Source organism: Excalfactoria chinensis, chromosome 3 (genome assembly GCF_039878825.1).
Source record: "Excalfactoria chinensis isolate bCotChi1 chromosome 3, bCotChi1.hap2, whole genome shotgun sequence".
NCBI classification, from domain to species: domain Eukaryota; kingdom Metazoa; phylum Chordata; class Aves; order Galliformes; family Phasianidae; genus Excalfactoria; species Excalfactoria chinensis.
In genome coordinates, this window is record NC_092827.1 from 101,961,125 (window position 1) to 101,983,782 (window position 22,658).

Here is a 22,658-nt window from a genome sequence, read left to right on the forward strand (position 1 = left end):
GCGCCGCCGGCCTTCCCTCGGCTCCCGTTCCCTCCCCGCGTGGGGTCGCCGTGCGTCGGAGCGCCGCGTATCCGTCGCCTGGCGATGCCCGGGGCCGCCGCTGATCCGACGGCCGGAACCGATCGCACCGCGGCTTCGGCGCTCCGATGGGTGAGGACACGGCGCGGGGACGCGCGGAACGAGCGGCGGATCTCGGCGTGACAGAACGCGAGTGGGAAGGACCGCGCGGGGTGACCGAGCAGCGCTTCGGCGGCACGAACGGGAGCATTAAACGAGTGCTTGTGTCGGACTGGCTGTGTCCTACTGTGTGCGCTACTCCACTGCGGCGCACGCGACCGGGGCACGGCGCGCTTGCGGCGCTCCCGGAAGTGGCGTCATCTCCCAGCGCCGCGCCGCCCGTTGCCTAGCGACCATGACGGGGCGGCGGGCTCGCAGCCCGCTGCAGCGAGTGCAGCGACGGAGCCGGGAGCTGTGGGCACAGGTATCGGCGACGGCGGGCGCTCCGCCGCTGGGGAGTCCCTTCCGGCAGCTGACGGCACCTCTCGTGTGTTGCAGGTGGAGGCGCTGCGGGTAGAGAGCGCGGGCGCGGGCGCCGGGCGGCGAGAGGCCCTGAGGCAGAGGTGAGGCGGTGCCTGCGGGGCGCTTGGCGATGCCGGAACTGAGTACTGGAGATGGCTCGAAGGGACCTTAACAATCATTGGGCGTCAACCACCCTGCCTTGAGCTGGCTGCCCCCAGCCTGATCCGGTTGCCCAGGGCTCCATCCAGCCGTGGGCACCACCAGGAATGAGGCATTCTGTGTTCTCTGGGCAGCCTGTGCCAGTCTCATTGCCTCTGAGTGAAAATTTCCCTTAATGTCTAACCTGAAATCCCCCTCTTTTACTTTAAAGCCATTCCTTAAAACCATCAGACTGTAAAAAGTTGCTCCCCCTCCTGCTTATGAGTTCCCTTGAGGCACAATAAGGCTACAGTGAGGTCTCTCTGCAGCTTTTCTTCTCCAGGCTGAACAAGCCCACCTCCCTCAGCCTCTCTTCATAGGAGAGGTGCTCCGGCCCTCCTCTGGATCTGCTCCAACAGCTCCACATCCTTCTTATGCTGGGGGCTCCAGGCCTGGCCACAGTGCTGCAGGTGGGGCCCTACAAGGGCAGAGCAGAGGGCAGACAGTCTTCTCTCTGCTGTCACCTCTCTCTGGGCATGCAGCCCAGGACACTGCAAGCCTTCTGGGCTGCAGATGCACACAACTGGCTCATGTCCAGTTTTTCATTTACCAGGACCAAGTCTTTTTCTGCGGGGCTGTTCTCAGTGAGTTCTCCCTGTCTGTGTGCATACCTGGGACCGTGCCAACCCAAGTACAACACCTTGCACTTGGCCTTGTTTGGTTCATGCAGGCCTACCTGTCAAGCCTGTCCAGGTTCCCCTGGATGCCATCCCTTCCCCTGCTGTATCAACTACATCACTCAGTTTGCTGTCATCAGCAGACTCACTGAGGGCGCACTCAATCCCACTGTCAGTGTTATTGACAAAGATGCAGAAGTACACATCCAAAGACAGACCCTTTTGGGGACACCACTTGTCACCTGCCTCCACTTGTGCTGTACCAGGACACAGAACCGATCTCTCTTGCTGAGGCTCAGCCTAGGAAGTCACCCGAGCCTCTACTTAATGCAGTGTTACCTGGTCTTTGGGGCACTATGGAAAGCAGGGGTCCAATGCTGACGATTGAACCATTGTTTGAATTCCTCAAGGCTGAAGTTGTTTAAAGCAGGAACTTGCACATCACAGGTAATAAGCAGTTAAGCTGCACATCCATTTGTTCTTCAGGGATTCTTGTGTGAATGATTGTCACCAAGAACTTGTCAGAGCCAGGAGATTATCTCATTTTGTCCCTCTGCTCCAAATCTGCTGCTGCTTCTTGAGTTTTGTTAAAACACTGATTCTAAGGATACACTAAACACTTGGTTTATGAATTACAGACAAGGAATTATACTGGTATCTTTTTGTAAAGCTTTGTGGGGCATCTAAATATACACGTTTCAGTGATTTTGTGTGATTTCACTATCCTGTCAACCAGATTTAAGGTAATGCTGTCTGTCTTGCTTTCAATGCAGATGTTTTCAGCTGCAGAAACTGGTGGATGAGAATACAAATACTCTTCGTAGTTTGAAAAAAGTAGGTATAGAGACTTGCTAATGGTTTTCTCTGTTACATATTGTGGTAAATATTCAGCGAATGCTAACCTTCAATTTTACATGCCTCACGATGAAAGTAATGCCTAGCACCGCATAACCTATGAATGGGATCTCTGAGATTAATTTATACTATCTGAAAGCATATTCTTAATGCTTTGTTATGTGCATTAAAATCTTTATTGACCCAGTATATTTAAAGGTGTTTATCAACCCACTCCATTGTACTGGGAGAGGAGAATGTAGTTTGAAAATGTACTGTGAAATTTCATTTTGTTGAAGTAAAAAGCAAGAAAAATATCACTAAGCAGGGAGTCGTCACTGCTGTGGACTATCAGAACTCATGAGGTGTGTCTGTAAAACTGCAGGGAAACACCAGATTTGTTGTGTTTTCCTTCCTCAGGCTGATGAGCCTGCGCCTGTGGGGAATTACAATCAGAGGAAAGAAGAAGAAGAAAAACTATTGCTAAAGCTATCCCAGCAGCTGCAGAAATTTTGTCATCTCTTGGATCAGGATAACGCAGCTACAAATGATACAGTGTAAGTAACCCAAACAAGCATCTGTACTTAAATAGTATCATGCATACAGCACCAGAAAGGACCCTCAAAGACTGCTTACCCTCCTTATTAGTTATTGAAAAATTGTGGCTCTCCTGGGGCTTGTTTTATTAATGAAGTCAAGAGAGCCTCACTGCAGTTTTCTAAGGATTTTGTTTAATGGCTGAAATATAATGTGGGTTGTACTGTGGTCTGTATTCTTAGGGATGAAAAACCATTTCAGGTCAGGCCAGAGACTACAAAGAGACTTCTGTACCTGGATAACACAGGGAAGCTCGTGTTGTAAGGCTTTTACAGCAATTTATATATATATTCATATAAAATTAAAATTAAAAAACGAATAAAAAGTTTGATTTATTTTGTGTAGGAACAAGAGGAGTCTGAAAGATTCTCAAAGAGAAGACAAAGATAAAGAAGAGGATGAGAGTGCTGATGACAATGGTGAAAGTAGTGAGGAAGAAGAAAGTGAAGAAGCAGATGAGGAAGATGAGAATAAATTGTTGGATGATCCTGATGTTAAAGAATGCATTGCAGTGGGAAGCTTTAATGCGCAGCAGGAAGGGGATCTCACATTTACGGTAAGCAGGCCTCTGCAAAAATTGATTGCCATGTTGGTACTGCGGGTCATTCTGTATTAAGTGGTGGCAATAATTAAATCCTATGCTTTTGGGATTCAGAAGGATTTGAGGAAGAAAGGCTTTCCCCAGTCTGCATTTCCCTTACTGGAGTTCAGTGTTCTCTTGCCTCTTTCTGTAGCAGCAGAATCTGTGGCTGTAGTCTGTGACCTGTGGGGGGGAACAATTGAATTGTTATTCAGATTGTGTTTGGTGTCATTTTGAAATATTTGGTTGTCTTTTTTCTCCATCTCTCGTAATGGCAAAGAAAGGTGAAGTCCTGCTTATACATGATAAGAAGGCGGATGGCTGGTGGGTAGCCGAGAACTCAAAAGGCGAGAGAGGCCTCGTGCCTAGGACCTATCTTGCGGTTAGTGTGCTGTGAGCTTCTTCTGTTCTAGCCTCACCTCTGCAGTGTTATGTACATTAATCATCATATTGCTGCCTGAAATTGGTCACAGTGCTTACATGTGCATGCAGCGGTATTTTGGTGCTGTAGTCTTTGCCACTAAAAATCAGTTCTGAAGGTTCCAAGCTATAGTGGACTAATACTTGCTTTTCATGATTCATATGAAGCATCAGTTCTCATAAAAGCTGGGTTATGTTGTGATTTGATAGGAAAAGACCTTTTTAGAAATTGATTTTTCAAGTTTTGTTCCCTCCCCGTTTTTTTAATGGCTTACTTGTGTTAGTATGTTTATTCTTGGGCATGTATCCAGTGTACAGCTGTGATGGACGTGTAAATGTGGGTACACAATATGGCTCTACTAAGCCCTGCTAGACTGACCTTTACACAGTAGAACAGCATTTTTCAGAACATAGGGCTTGTTGGGTAGCTAACTTTTCTAGCTTAGAGCACCTTTGTAGGAATAGTCCAATCCCCTGCTGTAGCTGCAGATCTAAGGGCAGTGCTGTTCAGTGACAGTCGTTATGGACAGATCTCCTCTTCTAAGCCATTCACATGTGCTGTGGTTGGAGAAAACATTTTTAAGAACACAACTGTGAAAAAAGCCAGCACTTGTCCTTTCTGAATCTGAATTACAGGTCCATAATGAAGATGAAGAAAGCCAAGAGGAAAGTGATGAACAAATAGAAGTGGTGGATGAAACAGCAGATGGAACTGAAATTAAAAAAAGGTAAATGGAATGATGCAAAGGCAAATAAGTATAAAGTTGGCCAACTGCCACCCTCATAGCAACCACCAGGTGCTGGGGGGTGACAAGGCCTTTCCCATCCTGTGGTGCTGCCCTCGTGGCAGCCCTCTACTGCCCTCCATCCGCCCTCAGCCTTCTTTGTCCAGAGCTGAGCAAAGGCCCAGCTTCCAGCCTGCCCTGGGCTTCCAAGAGCCTGGGCCTCACTGACAAGAAGTTGTAATGGAGCAGCTGGAATGGACTGTCCACACCAAAATCTGCTTCTCCAGAGGAACAGCTGCCTCTGTAGCTTCTCTGACACCACCTGGAAGCCCACCCCTTCTTTCCCGAACTCTGAGGAAAAGGGAAGGACTTGAACTGGTGTTCTTCAAGCTGCTGCCATGCCAGGACAACAGGAGGAGTCCAGCAGATGGTCCTGAGGGGTGCCCCAGTTGCCACAGATGGGATTCTGCAGGGCTCTGTTTTCAAACTAGTTCTCTTTAATGTTTTCATTGATGACTCCAATAAGGATCTGGTCATTATATTAAGTAAATTTGTGGGTGGTGCTAAACTGGGAGGAGTGTTGGCTCCCCTAAGGGTAGAGAGGCCTCACCCCAGGATCTTGACAAATTGTGAGGGTGGTCACCATCTGTATGAAGAAGAGCCAATGCTGGTTCTGTACCTGGGATGGGGCAGCTCTGGCTTTGTGTACAGATGGGGGGGATGAAGGGTTGGGGAGCAGCCCCATGGGAAAGGATCTGGGGGTTCTGGCTGGTGGCAAGTTGAATCTGAGCCAGCAGTTTCTTCTGGTACAAAATATAATTTGCAGACACGCTTTTACTTTGGCAGGATTTTTTGGTGTCAACTCATGTTTCAGCTCACTGGACACTGCAGCAAGCATGTATTTAGTGTTCAGATTTTTGTCCACATGACTATAACATGTTATGAAAGAAAAATCTTTCTTTTTTCTTCCAGAACAGACTCTCACTGGAGTGCTGTAAGAAAAGCTATCACAGAGGTAGGGTTTATTTCCTGCATAGCAATGTAATCTATCTTAATGTTAATTATTTTTAGACAAGGTTTGACTTTTACTAAGTACCTCATCTCATAGTATAGACCATTGTTTCTAATGAACACCAGTTCTTTTTCACGGGTGTGATTTTATTTTGTTAACAGGCTGTGCTACTACTGCTTTATAATGGAAGGGGGATTTAATAAAATGAGTCTGTCTGGGGTCATACACAGCACAAAGTAAAAGTAATTCCTTGGATCGGATCAAACCAGCTTCAAAGTAAAGTTAGGTGGCTGATACCTCAGGTCTTTGATAGCGGTTGTGTATGAACTGTAAATGAGAATTGAATTAGCAGTCGAACAGCAGGAACACAAATAGCCACTTTTGTTTTTTAATAGAGTGACACAGTAGAGATATTGGCAGCCATGGGAGCTGTTCCTGCAGGATTCCGTCTATCCACACTTTCCCAGCTCTTAGAAGAAGGTAAGGTTTTCTCACAACAATTGCACTGCAGGATTTACAGGTGCCTGCCGTGAGTTTTTTAGTCCAATAGGATAGTAACAGGACTAAAATCTTCATTTTTTTATTGTAATTGGTCATCTGTTCAGGGTGTATTTGGCCAGTTAAATAATGTATCAAAAGGTGTTTTTCTTCTTCCCCTTAATCAAATAAGTTGAATCTATCTGAGTGAAATCCAGGAAGACTCTTTCTGTTTTTTGTCATTACAGAAAATTATGAATTTTAATATTCTTCCCTTCTTCTCACAGAGTTTCCATGAAGAGACTTCAGAAGATCCAACTCATTTTTCTTAATCTTTTCACTTAAAACTGTTTCCAGTCAGTAGCTTAGTCAACAAAATAAATTCCAATGATTCTAAAATGGAATACTGCAGAACACTTTTCCTAATAGCTTTTCCCATTTTAGAGGGATACTTGTAGTAGAAACCTCTTCAGTATTGTCAAATATTTAAATGGACCGTAGCCACATCTGAATTTTGGGCATCATCCATTTTGTGGCAATAATGGTCATAAAAGACTCTTGAGATATCTATCTATCTATCTACCTCAATGGCTTTTGTTTCAGGTAATCAGTTCAGAGCAGGTTACTTCTTGCAGCCTAAACTAACTCCATCCCAGCTGGCTTTTAAAGATTTGGTGTGGGACTCTGAAAAAAATACTGTGAGTATGACTGATAATGAAGGCTGTGATGCTTTTGGTTCCAGGGAAAATGACAACACCTGTAGATGTAAACTGCTAGCAACCTGAAAAAAACAAACAAACAAACAAAGTTTCATATTAGTAGATCAATTTTGCTGTGAAATAATGATAGAGTTCTTCATTGTCAACCTAGAGTCTTTAGGCAATCGATGTTATTGCATTCTACTCTGATTAAAGAGAAATAAATCAGTACAGGTTGCCATATTGGGTATTTCTAAAGAGTTATGTTTCATCTTCAGCTTGTGTTACCTTATCTGGGGTGAAACAAGTCTGCACAGGTGGATAGTTGAATTCTTAAACCGTGAATGCCTCCTAGTCACTGTGAAACCACCACTTTCATTTGTCTTTGTTCATTCTGACTAATGATTATCTCCTGATTCACACCATTTTTAGAATGTTTATAAAACACCACTGGAAAAACAAGAGCCCAAAAATATAATTGTCACCTGAAATACTTGGTGAAGAACCCATGTGACAGCATTCCTTCCTGACAGGACCTCCTGTCTGCCACACTGAAGTATTTGTAATGGTCTCCTTAGAAAAGGTGTAAAGGTGTATGAAAAAATGTTGCTGCTGCTGCCAGTACAATGCTAGTTTTGTGGATCAAGGAATCCAGTCCAGTAGTTACTACTGTCAGTCATCTCTGTAAATGAGCACAAAATGATAACCATGTGCAGAAAGAACCTCTAGATTTACTCCTTCTTTTGTTGCCTGTGTTTCAGATCTATCCTGTACCAACTCGAGTATCCCTGATTATAACTTTGTGTAGCTGTAAAACGATTCCTCTCCCAGCATCCAGCATTCAGGTTCTCAGTAGACACGTTCGACTCTGTCTATTCAATGGCAATCGGGTAAGTTTGATTGACAGAGGTCTTGATGAGGTGTATGTGGTGCTCTGGTCCCTCTGGTAGCCATCTCCTCCAGTTGTCTCATAGACATATACTCAGAACTGGCTCCCAAGCTGCTCGACCTGCTTGCCTATCAGTCTGGCTTGATACAGCATGCTCAGGTGCGTACCCTTGTTCAGTTGCAGTCACATGTAGTCTTCCTGCGACTTGTGGGCTGCCTCTGGTTGCTGAAACTTGGGCCTCCACGCACATGCACACAGAACAGAGAGCCCATTCATGCATACAAAGGAAAAAAAGAAGAGTGAGAAATGGAATTGAATGAGAAAACAGGATAAACTGCACTGATCAGGGGCAGGGCATGGCCAGGCATGCATACCAGCCTTCTCACAAGCACACTGCTTTATCTCCTTGCCCCTCTAATGTCCCACTCGTTGCATTCCACAAACCACCTCAGACTTTTTGCCATGGTTCCTCCTCTGAACATCACATTACTCACCTGCAGTCCCAAGATGTTCTCTCTTCCTCCCTCCCTACAGGGCCTCCCAGCCCTAAGCAGCACTCTTTTTTGGCTGTGATACTGGGTGTCCCTCATGTTAACTCATCTTGATGGGTGTCACACCCACCTCATAGACAGCCCTGGGAGGGGCTGGGGTGGAGACTCCATTTCTGTGCATCCACAGTTTTGGTTCTTCCACCTGCTGTTGTGCTTCTTTGCTTCTTTGTGTTTGTGGAGGTGAGCCCTGTTTGGGCTGCTCTGTCCTCTTTGATGGGCCTGGGAATATTTGGGGCAGGGTCGTGCTCAGATTTTTTACTCACAGGGTGGTGAAGCCCTGGCAGTGCTGCCCAGGGAGCTGTGGGTGCTCCACCCTGGAGGTGCCCAAGGCCAGGCTGGATGGGCCCTGGGCAGCCTGAGCTGGTGGGGGGCAGCCAGCCCATGGCAGGGGTTGGGGCTGGGGGGGCTTTGAGGTCCATTCCAATGGAAGCCATTCTGTGATTCTGTTTCCACACCTGCCATCGTTCCTCCACATGCCTTTGTGCATGTGTAGAGCAGCTTTTCATAAGATAAGCTACCAGGTTGTCAGCACTGGATTTCCTTCTGCTGCACTGAGTGCTGATGGGTCAAAAGAATTATTCCTGGTGGTGCACTGGGAGCAGGATTGGTTGGGTGATTCTCCTTCCTCTGGAGTTTTTGAGACTGTATGATGAAGTTGAAGAGCAAGTGTGATTTTCTTTATGGCACCTTGTTTTAACTTTGGATAATACTACGTTTTCTTAAAGTTGAGTAGCTTTTCAGAAAAAAACTTGTTTTAGCGTTTTTCCCTGCTATCATGTTTTAGGTACTGAGTAACATTCACACAGTGAGAGCTACGTGGCAACCTAAAAACCCTCAAATGTGGACCTTTTCTGCAAGGGTAGGTATCTGTGCTTAGTAGCACAGCTGTGGTTAATGGCAACGTAAAGAATAAATAGAGCAATGGTTTCAACTCAAATTGGTTTTCCACTTCTCGTTTTCTTTTATACGCAATGGTGTTAGGTCTGAGATCTTAGGTAAATGAGTGATGTGTTTAATTGCCTTTAGAATTCAGAGGTGACTGTTGGCTTCCTTTTTCTTAACATGTGCATTGTTATTTCTTCCCCCTCTGTAAAGGTAACAGGCATTTTACCCAGCTTACTGGATGGTGACTGTTTTGTGAGGTCCAATTCCTTATCTTCCAACATTGGCTTACTATTCGAACTTGGCATCACTTACATTCGCAACGTAAGTGTATAAAATAAATAATTCCAAGCATGTTTATAAAGCAAGCAAATCAGCTGTCCTGTTTTCCATGGTAAGCTGCAGTATCTCAACAGAGGACTGTGATATCCAAATGGACGTTTAGGGGTTTTCTCCTTGGCATTGTAAAATTGTCTTTAACTTGGCATATGGAATGAGGAGAGAGAGTGTTGGCTTTGAGAAAATCTAGTTTTAGGCAATAATTAGTCAGAAAGCCTTTTATTCTTTACAGGACATAAATGTAGTTTTTCTTATGCGGAAATAGTTTCTGCTGAAGACTTTGTGTAATGTGATCACAAAGGACCTTTTCTCTCCTGTGTTATTGGGTTTTATAGAACACTGGTCTCTGTAAGTGATACAGGTATATCCTCCTATCCATCTAGGAGGTGCTTCTGAAAGTACAGTGTTGGCGACACAGTAGGTGGTAAAGCTCTTTTTCCATAAGAGAAAGGGGATTAGGAAGCACTACTGTTTGAAGGAAACAGTGCATTCCTGGAGGAGGTCCTCTTCTGAAAGATCTCAGTTGCTTTGTCTACGAGATTGAGACAAATATTGCTGCCTTGTCTGAAACGTCTGCATTTTCTGATAAACTCTGGCAGTCAAGCAAATTGTTAAGTGAAAATGGGAAAATAGTTGCAGTGTTTAGGGTACCACCTGATGGGCAGAGCTCTGAAAGAGAGAACTCAGAAAGGACAGAGAATTTACAGAAGTGGTACTGCTGTATTTTCTCTTTTGTTAGCACTTGTATTGAACCTTGGGTGCGGATGTCCCTGTGGCAACATGCTGATCAAGCATGGTGGGAATGCAGAACTGTTGCAGTGGGAGATAAGTAGAGTGTAAATGTGTCGGGAGCTGGACTGTATAAGATGTGCAGTGATGGTTCACAGAGTCCTAACCAGAAATAATAGCCCTTCTTATGCAAATCTGAATAATCAAGGTTATATAAAGTTGTCAGCTTCAATTTGAAGAATGCTGTTAAACAAAGGAGTATGTGCAAGTTCCTACCTGTTAGGAGTGCTCTGGGGCTTTCTCTCTGCTTCATCCATCAGACCACCTTTAAAAGAATGAAACTCTATATGCTTTCACTTGGTATTCATTCAAGCTGAGATCCTGAAAGGTAAAATGGTACTCTCAGGGTCACACAGCTGATCTGGGATAGAGCTGGCACACAGGATCTGCTCCGTTTCCCCGTGCTTGGTAGTAAAGCTTTCCAGTATTTGGTATACATAGGTTTTCCTTCAGTGTGTTTTTTTGGCTTTATGTAGATGATCAGCTTCACCATAGCTTTTCTGCTGGGTGGTGTAGAACATCTGGTTAAGCTACTCAGGTTTACATTCCTCTTTTGTTTTGCAGTCAACAGGTGAACAACAAGAGTTAAGCTGTGGCTGGGCGTTTCAGAAGCTTTTTACTTCTGATGGAATGCCTGTTCCTTCCAAGTAAGTTTATGATGATTTCCATCTCTCCGTATCTACACATATATGTATGTTTTAGGTTAGGAGTGAAGTTCATATCTAATATGGGCAGGTATTGATATGGGCAGGTGTAGTCCAATCTAATATGTGAGTATTAGCCTCTGTAACTCTTTTAAACCTGGTCTCTAGCACTGTTTTCTGTTCACTGAGTCAAACATGGTCTCTGAGGGGTGAAATCACATGGTTACTTCAGCGTTGACTTACTTTTAACAGAGCTGTGATTACATTATAGTTAAACATTTAAAACCTCCTGCATCTAAAATTCGATGCTTCAGCAGTGATTCCTCAGAAGCACTTGAGTGAAACAGCTGATAGTTTGCATACAAGGAAAATATTGGTATCATTGCTGCTAATTTCCAATAATCAACTCGTTTCCCAATATAATATAATACAAGTGTTAAATTTATCACCTGAGGTTTTGCTGCTTCGTGATGAGCTGTAGTCATTTCATATAAAATACCGGTCAGAACCTCAAGCAATACCAGGTTTTTATTTGAGATAGCAGGTTTCTCTCTTAGAGAGCAGTTGTGCTGTGTTCACTTATCCATACATTGTTTTACTGTGCTGCTCTTCCTTTACAGAATGTATGAGCTGCCATTAAATGGTGGTACTCCCTATGAGAGAGGCATTGAGGTTGACCCATCACTATCAAGGAGAGGTATGGTTTCCCACAAGCATTTCATAAGTAAAACAATATGTGTCATACCTATTTTATAGCATTCAGAGCTCAGCTGGGGCTGTTCTTAGCATGCAGTCACCACAGGCTGGTATTGTTTTGTATGTTCATGTTTTGCATGAGACAGAATGGGCTGTCAGTGCTAGCTGGATTTACCACCATTTGTCAGTGCTAACACCTCTGTAATTTCCATTATTTGTAGGTTGAGGATAATTTTTTGATGCAGGTTTCCAGTTACTTCTGTAATTGCACTGAACATGTGTTGGTTGTGAGGTGGTGCTGCAAAATTCAGTAGTAACACTCATCTAAAGAGCTCCCAGGGCTTTCTCTTTTTCCCTGTCTTGCAGTACGTGGCATGATAAGCGACAGGCAGCACAGGTGATGCTGTGAGCTACAGCAGGGAGCTGGGCCAGATGGAAAGAACTCATCAAAACAAGCCAGCAGCAGAAGGGAGTTTAAGCGAGCAAATGGAGGGGGACTCCTTAGCCCCACATGGCTTAAGTTAGGCTAAATTCTGATACAACTGAAAATGCAGGACAAAAATTAAGCTTTCAATTCCTCCTGATTTTTAGACCGTTTTTAAACTACTGCAGTTCCAGCAAAAAAAAAAATAAAAAAATCTCTTAACAAATGTCAATATCTGTTCATGTAATATAATTCTTCGTGTTATTTCCAGGTGACTAATTAACTGTGTATTTATTTCTTCATCAGGCAGTGGTGTTCTTCATCAGCTTATATCACTCAGGAAGCAGCCTGTGCTTGTAGTGAAGCTGAGGTCATTAAGCACGCAGTCAAAAGACATCATGAAGTAAGTATCAGTGTGTGCTTCTGTAAAATGAGAACGTAATTCAGCCTCGAATGGTCCCAGAGATCTGTCTGAAGTGTTCTCCTTCCCTGCAGCACAGGCTATGGAAAAATCTGAGCGCTGTCCCACCTGCGTGTTACGTTCACTCTCTGAGGCTTAAAACTGTACTGTTGAAAACAAGCAAAAAGCTTTAAATTAGAGGAGGCTGAAAACTGCAACAGCAGAAATCTGGCTGTTAGAGCTGTATCAGTGTGTGCCCTCCCAAGCTGTGTGCTTCATGGAGACGCCCATCTGAGCTGATACAGGCATCTCTCTGAGCCTGTCATTATTCTTACAGTTTGGAGAGCGGTGCTTTGCAGGAATGTTTTGAATAAAAACTTCATTAGCGTGTTTTTTCTTTTCCCAATAGTTTGTTACCAGAAACGTTTATTGGCAGTATGTGCTACATCCATCTCTTGATATTCTATCGACAAATACTTGGTGATGCACTCCTGAGAGACAGAATAAACATGCAAAGTGCAGGTAAGGATTGCGCTGCTGTATGGAAGAACTCAGTAGTGGAGGGTGTTTAAAAAAAGGATCAGATTCCCAGAGAGAAGTAGTCACTCCAGAGCCTTTGTAACATTAAATGGGGCTGCAGGAGCAACTCTCAATGACACAGACTGCTCTTAGCATTTTGTTTCCTTGTAGGGAAGAGGCCAACTGTCTTGTACTGATAAGAAGCCACGCTCCCTCTATCAAGGATTTCAGTGTTTAAACTTTCTGTCTGCAGGTGCAGTGGGAACAAAAAGTGGGAAAGCTGTTGTCCTTGCTAACAAAAGGAAACAGCCTCTCGGTGTGTTTGCATTTCAAACTAGAAATATTTCAACTTGCATCTAATGCGTTGCCTTGTTTGGCACCAGTTCACACAGCAAGATGGCAGAAACCACCGGGGTAGTTTTGCTTTCTGTGAAGTATAAGAAGTGTCTTCAGTGAAACTTAGCCCAAAAAAAGCCCACGTGGACAGGCAAAAGGTTATTTCTAAATAAGTAGTAGCTAAAGATGAAGGGATTGTTTGGAAGAAAAACATTTCCTTTGCACCACCTGTGCAGTGAGAGATCAGATGTGCTCATGTGTAATAGGAAAGATTAAGCAGATGTTTCTGTCACTGGGACGAGGTCATCCTCTTTTAGTTTCTTTTATTGATTTAATTATTTACTTTCTGGTCCATGCGGTGGGAAGAGATGGACGTGGAGAAGTTCTGCTTTTAGAACTCTTATCTCATGCTGATTTTGAAAGTCTGTATCTCATTCCTTCCACGCCTTTCCTTCAGCAGAACTGTCATAGCTTACAGTCTCCTGTTACACACTCACACTTGATATACAGAAAACACTACATTTCTTAACTCTGCTACACATGGATTGGCAGTGGTACTGCAGAGTAATTTTCTTATGCTTTCTCCTCTGTCTTTTCCAGATTGAATGATGTGTCCTCTGTTCCTATGGCAAATACATTTGCTTGTACGTTTACTAAGCATTTTAACCTGTGATGCCATACTGAGGCACCTGAATTACGGGTTCACCTTTCGAAGGTGCTCAGAACTAAACTGCCTTCCTGGTTTTCATGAGCTTTCAGACAGCGAGCAGACAAAGTGCACACACAAGTCAGACCCTTGAATGAATGAATGCTTTATTTATTCAGCCCATCTCTGACAAACTGAAGATGCTCAGTGTTTCAAGTCCAGCTAAGACCCACCATAGTTGCCTGATTTGAACTTTGTAACATAGGACAATACATCAGGCTGATGATCTCTGTTGGAGTTAAATTGCTGCCATTTGGATTCAGTCTCGATTTGAAATGTTTTAAAGGCTTTACCCCTCAGTTCAGAAGTTGTTCAGGTTGCAGTTTTCTCCCTTTTTTCTTTCGGATGTTACAAAGGCAAATGGATGCTCTTACTTAAAAGTCAATAATACTTCCAGAATGGGTGCCTTAAAATGCCTGCTGTGTTCTGAAAAAGCAGTTGTTGTCCAGTTATCCCCAAACCGCAAAATACGCAACACAGGCCAGATCAAGGCAGAATAAAAGCATGTTTATTCACAACATCCAAACCAGGTGTCACAGTTTCAGATGTTTATAAAAAAGACAGGTGCAGCAGTGAGGAAAACACCCCACTCTACCTCTACCCTTGGGTTAAATTAGTAAGGTCTCACACTTGCTGGCTTCTCCTAATAAACTGGTTCTTGGATTGGATTTTTTTGGTTGTTTTTTCTCTTTTTGCATGCACATCTGTTCTGTCCTTTACTGACTGCATAGTCTCAGCCATTAGAGAGTTTGCTGTAGAAAACTCTTGTCAGAGAACTCATCAATCTTTGCAGCTCTGGAGTACTATTACAGCCAATTTTCCCTCTGAAGGGTTTGGGGAGGGGGCTGTTTCTAGGCACAGCAGGTCTTCTGCCTTGAAAACCATCTGATTTCTTCTTTGCCTCCAACGTGTTTGTTTTCTGTTCCAGAATTAATCTGTAATCCTATTTTAGCAACTTTTCCGCAACTCGTGGAACAGCCAGACCTGATGGATGCGCTGCGGGTATGTTTTCTGTATAGTGTTCAGTTTCATCTGATGTGTTGGAATTCCCAGCTAGTTGATGTAATTTGAGCTTTTAAAATTACACTGTAAAAAGATAAATGGAAAAGCCAAGCAGCAGAGGAGTTATAATTACTTCAAGTATGTGCAGCTCTCTTGTGCCTTGAAAAGCAAGAGAACATCTGAGCACATCTGAAAAGGATGTAAGGATTCAAAGCAATTAGTGATTAGAGCATGAGGAAAGAAGGGCCACAACGAGGGCTTAAGCCACCGTGGAGCTGCAGAAAGAGAGATTTCTGCAGGTAAAAGTGGAACTTTGCCAGATGTCCACAATCTCATCTGATTTCCCATTGTATATTTTACATTTCGTTTCAGAGTGCTTGGGTGGACAGAGAAAGAACTTTGAAGAGATCGGAAAAGGTAATACATTACCAAGTGCTGTTTTTTTTCTTTGATGTACACTGAATTTAATACAAATGAGAAGCTTTCTTTCAGTGTTGAGTTGCTGGAGTTAATAGTTCCCCTCGCCCTGGATTTATTTAGAAAATGCAGATATGCTAAAGTCCATAATACTTATTATCGTATTTACAACAGCAAACCATAGGAGGACAATGAAATTAATTTGTAATGTTTTGTCTCTGTGTTTGTAATTATAACTGTTGATGTGGAAGGTGTCATAGGTTTGTGCCCCAAATGTGTCTCTCTTTCACAATGTGCTTGCAGCTTTTGCTTGGCAAAATATTTCCACTGGTATAAAAGGGTTGTGTGCATCCACAAAACAATCTTCCCTTCTCCAGCTTCCCAGCTCCAGTCCTGCTCCAGTCTACCTGGAGGAAGGCCCCAGGTTCTGCATTCTCCCTATGTCAAATGCGTGTGGTCTTCCATTTTGGTGTGCAGACAGCTGCAGACAAATGGAATTGGCCATATCAACAAGCTTACCTGTGTCTAGTCCTGTCTCCTATCCTCTGAACAGAGAGTAGCTATAGACAACTGAATGGGAAAGACTGGCTGTTGATGCAAGGCTCTTCCCATCTGGGAAGCAGTACTCAATGCATACGCTACCGAATAGATGTGCAGACAGAGCATCCCATTTCTGCAAACAAAACGCGACTGAGGCAGAACAGCTTTTTAAGGCCATTCATTCAAAATGTAAGCTGATCTGCTCAGAGAATTCATAGCACCTCAGGATCCCAGAACCATCCAGTTTTACTTGATTTATCACGTGCTGCTCCTATGGCAGGATTGCTGCCTGGCATGACAGCTAGGTCTTGCTCCTTCTTGCGTGCTTTTATGACACTCAGCTGCTAATCTTCTGCTGAGAAATGAACTGTTTGGCTTCCCAGGGGTAGCAAAGAGGTTCCAATGCCAGTTGTGTTGCTCATGTTTTTAGCAGAGGTGAGTTTTCGAGGAGGTTTTGCTCTGTATTTCTTGCATGGAAGGCTATGTTCTGGTGTGTTTGGAAAACGAGGCATCCAAATTTTGTCTGTTTGAAGCAGTCAGGGTCTTTCAGTGCTTGATGAACTGACCAGGCTGATTCTTGGTTTCTAGGTTTAGCAAACATGGGAGGATATAATTGTCTGCACACATAGAGCGCCCTGTCAGAACATGAAATAACTACATAGAGAATGGCCCAAAAGCTTGAGCCAAAATAAGTTTGAAATCAGGAAGGTTTTGAGATGTTTACATCTTGGGGTTTCCATTGCCCCAACAAACTGACTTTCATTTCTAATTATGTGACTACAGATGCAGGTATGGAGAGATGAGGAAGCTGTCATTAAGACTAGATGAGTTAATACTGAGATATTAAGTACTAATACATTAATAAAAAGGAAGAAAATAGTGTTCACTTTTGACTTTTTATTTAGACTTTCCAGTGTGGTGTTTCCTCTGTTTGCCCAACCTAAATTAAACATGTTTTACAAGGGACTGTCCAAAGTTGAAGGTAGGACCAGGAGAAAGCCTGATACTTGAGGCTGCTTCAACACTGGCAGATGTTTAAGAAGGTCCGGTCTCCTGGGAACTGGGAGCTGATTGAATGTTCTTGTTTTGTTTTTTCTATGTAGAAGTGCTTGACAGCACTGCATATGTTTGCGTCTTATCAAATGCTTTTCTTCTCTGCAGAGAGACCGAGAATTCCTGAAGTCTGTGTTCATCCAGGTGTACCACAACTCGGTCTTCCCTCTCCTCCACTCCACTTTGCTCCCCAGCTACAAGTGGGCAGATGAGGAGTCGGAAGCGTCTCGCTGGAGGGTGATTGCTGACTTCCTGAGAAAGAACCGAGAGAATGACGGTGCCCTTCAGTCTCTGCTATCCCCAGAAAATGCTCACACAGCCTTTGACATCTCAGAGCTGGCCTATGATTTCTTAGGAGAAACGAGGAAAAACAGTCCCACAGTATGAATGGATTGTAGGGTAACAATGTAGGTAAACTTTTGCCAAAGAGAAATGTTGTGTCTGAATTGCAAGAAATATTTTCACAGATGAAAAACAGCATTTTGAGGGAGACTAACATTGTCTCATTGGTTTGACTAAAATAAATTATATTACCTTTTCCCCTTTGCAGTGTCAAATTATGGCTGTCTGTTGCTACATGAACCTCTTGTAGCCACGGTTGTCCTGTGCTGAAGCAGGGCGAATGCTGGGGCAGCATTTCTCTCACACAGCTTTCAATTGATTTCCAGTTCTGTTTTGACCAGGGTGAACGAAACACTGTTTCAGCACTCGAGTGGACTGGCAGCAAGTAAGGAAAACAGCCACCATCTAAGAATGCTGTGGAATAAGGTCAGGAAAAAAGTAATCTCTCGTCCAATCAGCAGACTGCAGGTTGCTCCTTATTTAGACTGTTCTGCTGTTTTCCGTTCTCACTCAGGAAAAGGTTGATTTATTCACAGGAATGCGTGCCTGACCCCACCCAGTACAAATAAATCGTGGTGAGAATTCAGGGAATGCTGTGATTCCCCTCTACAGGGCTAGTCTGTGGGTTAGCCCACTTTGTGCTGACTTCTGAGTGCAGGCTGATGAGTTGCAGGGTATTTCTCATATGGACCATGATGTTAAGGCCTTCTTTTCCATGAGCGCTTTGTAACTCCAGGCCCTACGTGCTACACACTCCTGGTAGGAAGTTACTCATCTGGTTTTTTTTGTGTGTGCTGGAATATCCGGATGCCTGCACACTTTGTCCGTGGGGATGGGCACATTGCCACAGTGTTTGATGGGGTGAGCTTTTACCAAGTCACACATGAATTTACATCTAAACTGATCTGAAATATTTTAAAACAAGGTCTTTCAATGATCACAGCACTGTACAGCCCAAAGCCATTCCTCACTGACAGCATTTGTAAACTGGAGCCTTTGGAAGTCCCGCAAAGCACGTTCCCCTGGCCTAGGACAGGTTCAGATGATGTTCCTCATCATGGATCTGATTCTATTCTGTATTGTTCAAGAGCCTGGAAGCCAAATTCCTAGGGCTAAATTTGTCCCTTCCAATAGAGATACACGATATCGCAGTAGGATATCCTCCTCCTCTTACTGCAGAGTATTGCGCAAGTTGATGGAGTCTTTCTGTCTACTCTGTGACATAGGCCAGAGATGCCCCTTCAGGTTTTTATTCCTTTGAGTGGGTGAGTCAGAACCTTGAATCCAAAGCACAGCTATGAGGAGCTGGAAATCAGAGCTGTTTCTTAGTGGATGTTCTTCTGAGCAAACAAACTCTCCCATCTTTTACCAATGCATCAAACTGCCTGTAGAAAACGTTTGTCGAGGCCATAGCAGGTTGTAAATGTTCAAGGGCTGGACATGTCTTGTGGGTGTGGGGGATTCTTGTGAACAAGAAGCAGAAACCTGAGCAAAAAGGGGAGGAGGCGGAGAGAGTGGAAACGAAAATACTTCACACTTGAGAGAGTGCCAAGGACAAAACCGGATTATAGGAAATGTTTCTGTGCTAGTATGGCATGGATTCTTTTTCATTTCTTGTTAAATTGACCGTATGCTGCTGCTAGTGGCGGTGCTGGCAGGTCTGGGAGCCCATCCCCTCCCTGTGCTGGCAGCAGAGCGTGTTAGGAGGTAACTGGGGGGTTAGCGAGGACTCCTTTGACTGGAGGAAGCAGCGCGGTGCCAGTCTGGGCTGGTCTCTGCAATTACGTCCCCATGGGTGTGTCAGTTAAAACCCCGCAGGGAGTGGTGCAGCACTGACACATGCGAGCCTAGCGGAGCCCGAGCAGCCACGGTGTCAGCAGAGGAGCGATGGCATCAGCATCTCCCACTGCAACCACCTTGCAGCCCTCCCTGCCCTCTGGACCGGTCATCTTTAAAACCATTCCCTACGCCTTCATCCTGCCGGAGATAGTGAGTACCCTCAGCTTTGCTGTGCTCTGCCACCTGGGTAGCGACTCTAGGGAACGCTGGAGTTATCAATTTGTGAGTAGCCCTTGAAGGATCCTGAAAATAGCCTGAATGAAAAGTAACTTCTTTTGGTTTATGCTGAAAGCACAGAAGTGCTCTTCTTGACTAAATGGTTCTCTGCGCACCCTGAGGACCAGCTGAGCTCTGGCACCAGCACAGAGCCTGCACAGGGGGCTGCCAGCTAGGTAAGAAAGGATGAAGAATGTTGTGTGCCTGGAGATCAGCAGCAGCAGCTCTACTTAGCAAACAGAAATTGAGCAGAGCTTATAATCAAAGGCATTTTGTTCTTTGTATTAAGTCTTTGTGAGGTCTTGAGGGCTACAGGCAAGTGGGCTTCTTGTACTGTATAAATTCCATATATCTTTGCATTGTGGCTGAGTCCAGAGGGCATCCAGCCTGCCTGGCTGCAGTAGCTGCTGCTGTACTTTGACACAGGGCCCAGCAGCTCATTGCCACAATGTGGTACCAGCAGCACACACCATCCACACCTCGTGTGTGCAGTCAGTGTAAAGCAGGGAGGTTGTCCAACACAGCTGGCGAGGCGCAGGGCTTATCGAAGCGGCCCTACGTGCTATATTCTGCTCAGGAATTACTTGAGGTGGATATGGAGCAAGCAACTCACCCTGGGCTGCTATGTGAAGTCAGGAGACGACTTCCTTGTGCTGTGATTTCAGGCCCAGGAGATTAATGTGCAGGCAGGGCTGGGCTGACATCAGTGCTTCACGTTTCCGAGATAAAAGTGCACTTCTGGCTTCTTGCCGAAGCCCTCGGGGTGAGGCTTTTCCTTCTGTCAAACAAAGCAGACATGGCTTCCTTTCCGTAAGAAACACTGGGAGGTATTTCCCAAGAGCAGACAGGGCAACTTGTGCCAGCTTGCAGTGCTGCTGCCAGTCCAAGGATGCCCTGCGTGGAGGCTGGGCTGCACTGCCCAAAGGTGAAGGCTGATCTGAGAAGGAGGGATGCGAGGATTCAGGGAGAAGAATGCGATTTCCCCATCCTGTGCTCACCAGAGATGCCTGTGTTTGTTACCATCAGATCTGCGGGGCCTGGGTTTGGATCCTCGTTGCCGCTACCTCAGTCTCCTTCCCGCTGCTGCAGGGATGGGTTATGTACGTGTCCCTTACCTCCTGCCTCATCTCCCTGTTGCTACTCATAAGTTACCTCTTCGGCTTTCACAGAAACAGCAACAACTGGAAAGTGCTGGTAAGGATGGGCTCAGAAATGGGCAGAGGTGGGTGGCAGCAGCAGCTGGAGATGGGTTGGCCGGCCCATCTGCAAACAAGTGTCCCTTTCCTCACTGGGGACACAGCAAGGCATCTTCTGGAAATGCTAGGGGGAGGTTTTGCTACACCACTGCATGGCGCTTCGTCACATTCAGCCCCATTTGGAGCACAGAACAATGGAGAAGAGCTCAGGGTGTGACAACTGTTCCCACCTCCATCCCCATCAACCTTTGAGCTTGTAGCAGGGCTCTGTGCTTTTCCAGCTGGAGATGGGTTCCCTTGGGTGGAAGCAGGAGGGCTGAGCATGCTGTGAAGCAGCCAGGTAGTGCTTGGTTCCAGCCCCCATCTGGGTGTGTGTCCTATCTGTACACTCATGCTGGAGGCTGGACAGCAGCATCTTGTCCCCAGGGTGAATGGGAGAAAGAAAGGCAGAGCGATTTTTGATCCACACCACCCCTATGTTTTGCAGGATAGTTTGTACCACGGTGCCACAGCCATTCTGTACATGAGTGCTGCTGTCTTGCAAGCCAATGCCACAATCAACTCTGAGTTCCGCTTCAGCTCACCACTCTACTACCAACTCAACTGTGCCGCATCGGTGAGTCAGTCCAGAAGCACCCTGGCAGCCTCTCCTGGGGAGATGCAGAAGCATCTTTTGTGCATCACGCTGTGCAGCCAGCATGATGGGGTTCGTGGGGCTCAGCAGCTCAGGGATATCCTGGGCAATGTGGGGACTTTGCTACTTCTATGAAGCTGGAGGGAGCTCTTGGTTTCCCCAGACAGAGGACACTGAGACAATGGAGTTGTACCCTGTAGAGACTCTGCTGACTCCAGGTTTTTGCTCTTCCTCTCCTGCAGTTCTTTGCCTTCATCACGACCTTCCTGTATATCCTTCATGCCTTCAGCAACTACTACCAGTGAGCCTGGCGGAGATGGCACCAGCTTCAAGTCTTCAGGATGAGGACATTCCTAAAGCAAAGGCAGCAGTGAGCTCCCAAAGCTGTCCTGGCACCTCTATCGACCCCAGCGCAATGTGTCTGTTTCTTCAGTTCATTGAAGGAAGGATTTTTGTACAATGGTGTTGTGTCCTTGTGGTTGTGGGGACATCTGATGCTGGGGTCTGCGGGCTCCAATGTTCTGCTGAGCCCAGGGGAGAAGCCAGGCAGGGTTGGGAAGAGCAGTCTCCCCTGCAGCAACATGCCTCCTCATCTCCACCCCATCCTGCCCCAGCCCCAGTACCTGGAGTCCTGCCCCAGCCCCTCTGCTTTGCAGAACCCTCTGCAAAATCCACCCCAGCCCCACAGGCTGAAGGTTTGCAAATCAAGTAAAGGGAAAGCAAACAGCTTGGGCAATCTCATTGCTTCAGGCCATTTCTGCTCTGCTGCTGTGCCCATGCTGGCACAGCACTGTAAGCGCTCCTGTTCACCTCAGGCTGCCTCTCCCACTGTGAAACGTCACCCAGCCCCACCAGGCTCAAAGGTTGTAGACAGGTATCTTGCTATGTGGGAAATGAATTATTTATAAGCTGCTGAGTGTAGAGGGCACCCAGTGCAAGGGGTGAAAGGAATGTACCTTGATGATAGGATGGGGGAGCACGCAGTGCAGCCAGGAGTAGCTGCCCACACCAGCCTGGGTGTATCTGTGCACTGCTGGGAAATCACTGAGTGGGAATGCACATGGACAGGGGCTGCAAAGGGTGGGAGGACAAGGGAGTGCAGTTTGAGGGTCTCCTTGCATTCCAAGGAGGAACTTTCCCCCAACATGTGCAGGAAACTTCCCTGCACTCACAATGGCAATTTTTTCCAAAGCAGAGGGAAGTTTCTGCTGTTCCACAGGGCATCTTCCTCATAACCATTCATCAAAATGGGAATTTCATCCGCTGTCATGGCAGGGGGGGAGGTCTTGGCCTTTCACATGTGAATTTCTGTCAAAAGGGGGTGGTAATTACCTGGTAACCCAAGGGGTAATTAGTCCCATGGCTGGGGACAGTCCCCACATTCCAAGTGTGAATTTCCTCCATACAAGAGCAGGGGGCTCTCCTGGCCTTCCCCCAGCCATTTTCACCCAACCAGGGAAGGGCCGCTGATGTGGCAGAGCTGCCTCTTTCCCAGTTAGGTGCAGGACAGAGCATAAAATGAAACCAGCATGAAAATGGGAAGAACTCATCAACATTATTCTTTTTT

At 45.5% G+C, this 22,658-nt stretch overlaps 2 protein-coding genes across 5 annotated transcripts; both read left to right on the forward strand.

Moving 5' to 3' along the window:
• The first annotated feature begins 22 nt into the window (after positions 1-22).
• On the forward strand, positions 23-17,418 carry NPHP1 (nephrocystin 1). 3 transcript variants are annotated; one of them, XM_072332772.1, is made up of 20 exons: positions 23-150; positions 556-620; positions 2,108-2,168; positions 2,589-2,725; positions 3,111-3,321; positions 3,626-3,727; positions 4,402-4,493; positions 5,463-5,505; positions 5,898-5,982; positions 6,583-6,677; positions 7,439-7,567; positions 8,902-8,976; positions 9,213-9,323; positions 10,692-10,774; positions 11,392-11,468; positions 12,198-12,294; positions 12,701-12,813; positions 14,781-14,854; positions 15,227-15,271; positions 16,973-17,418. In XM_072332772.1, exons 1-20 carry the CDS (start codon positions 85-87, stop codon positions 17,249-17,251), a joined length of 2,040 nt encoding a protein of 679 aa, XP_072188873.1. In that variant the 5' UTR covers positions 23-84; the 3' UTR covers positions 17,252-17,418. The 3 variants fall into 3 exon arrangements, with proteins under 3 accessions (XP_072188873.1, XP_072188872.1, XP_072188874.1); XM_072332771.1 differs by lacking the exon at positions 23-150 and adding an exon at positions 277-481; XM_072332773.1 differs by lacking the exon at positions 23-150 and adding an exon at positions 277-481 and having other exon boundaries at positions 14,805-14,854; positions 16,973-17,384.
• A 1,564-nt stretch (positions 17,419-18,982) lies between these two features.
• Positions 18,983-21,517, forward strand: MALL (mal, T cell differentiation protein like). Of its 2 annotated transcripts, XM_072332781.1 has the most exons (4): positions 18,983-19,195; positions 20,288-20,455; positions 20,945-21,073; positions 21,334-21,517. In XM_072332781.1, exons 1-4 carry the CDS (start codon positions 19,094-19,096, stop codon positions 21,394-21,396), a joined length of 462 nt encoding a protein of 153 aa, XP_072188882.1. In that variant the 5' UTR covers positions 18,983-19,093; the 3' UTR covers positions 21,397-21,517. The 2 variants fall into 2 exon arrangements, with proteins under 2 accessions (XP_072188882.1, XP_072188881.1); XM_072332780.1 differs by lacking the exon at positions 21,334-21,517 and having other exon boundaries at positions 20,945-21,239.
• The last annotated feature ends 1,141 nt before the right edge of the window (positions 21,518-22,658 follow it).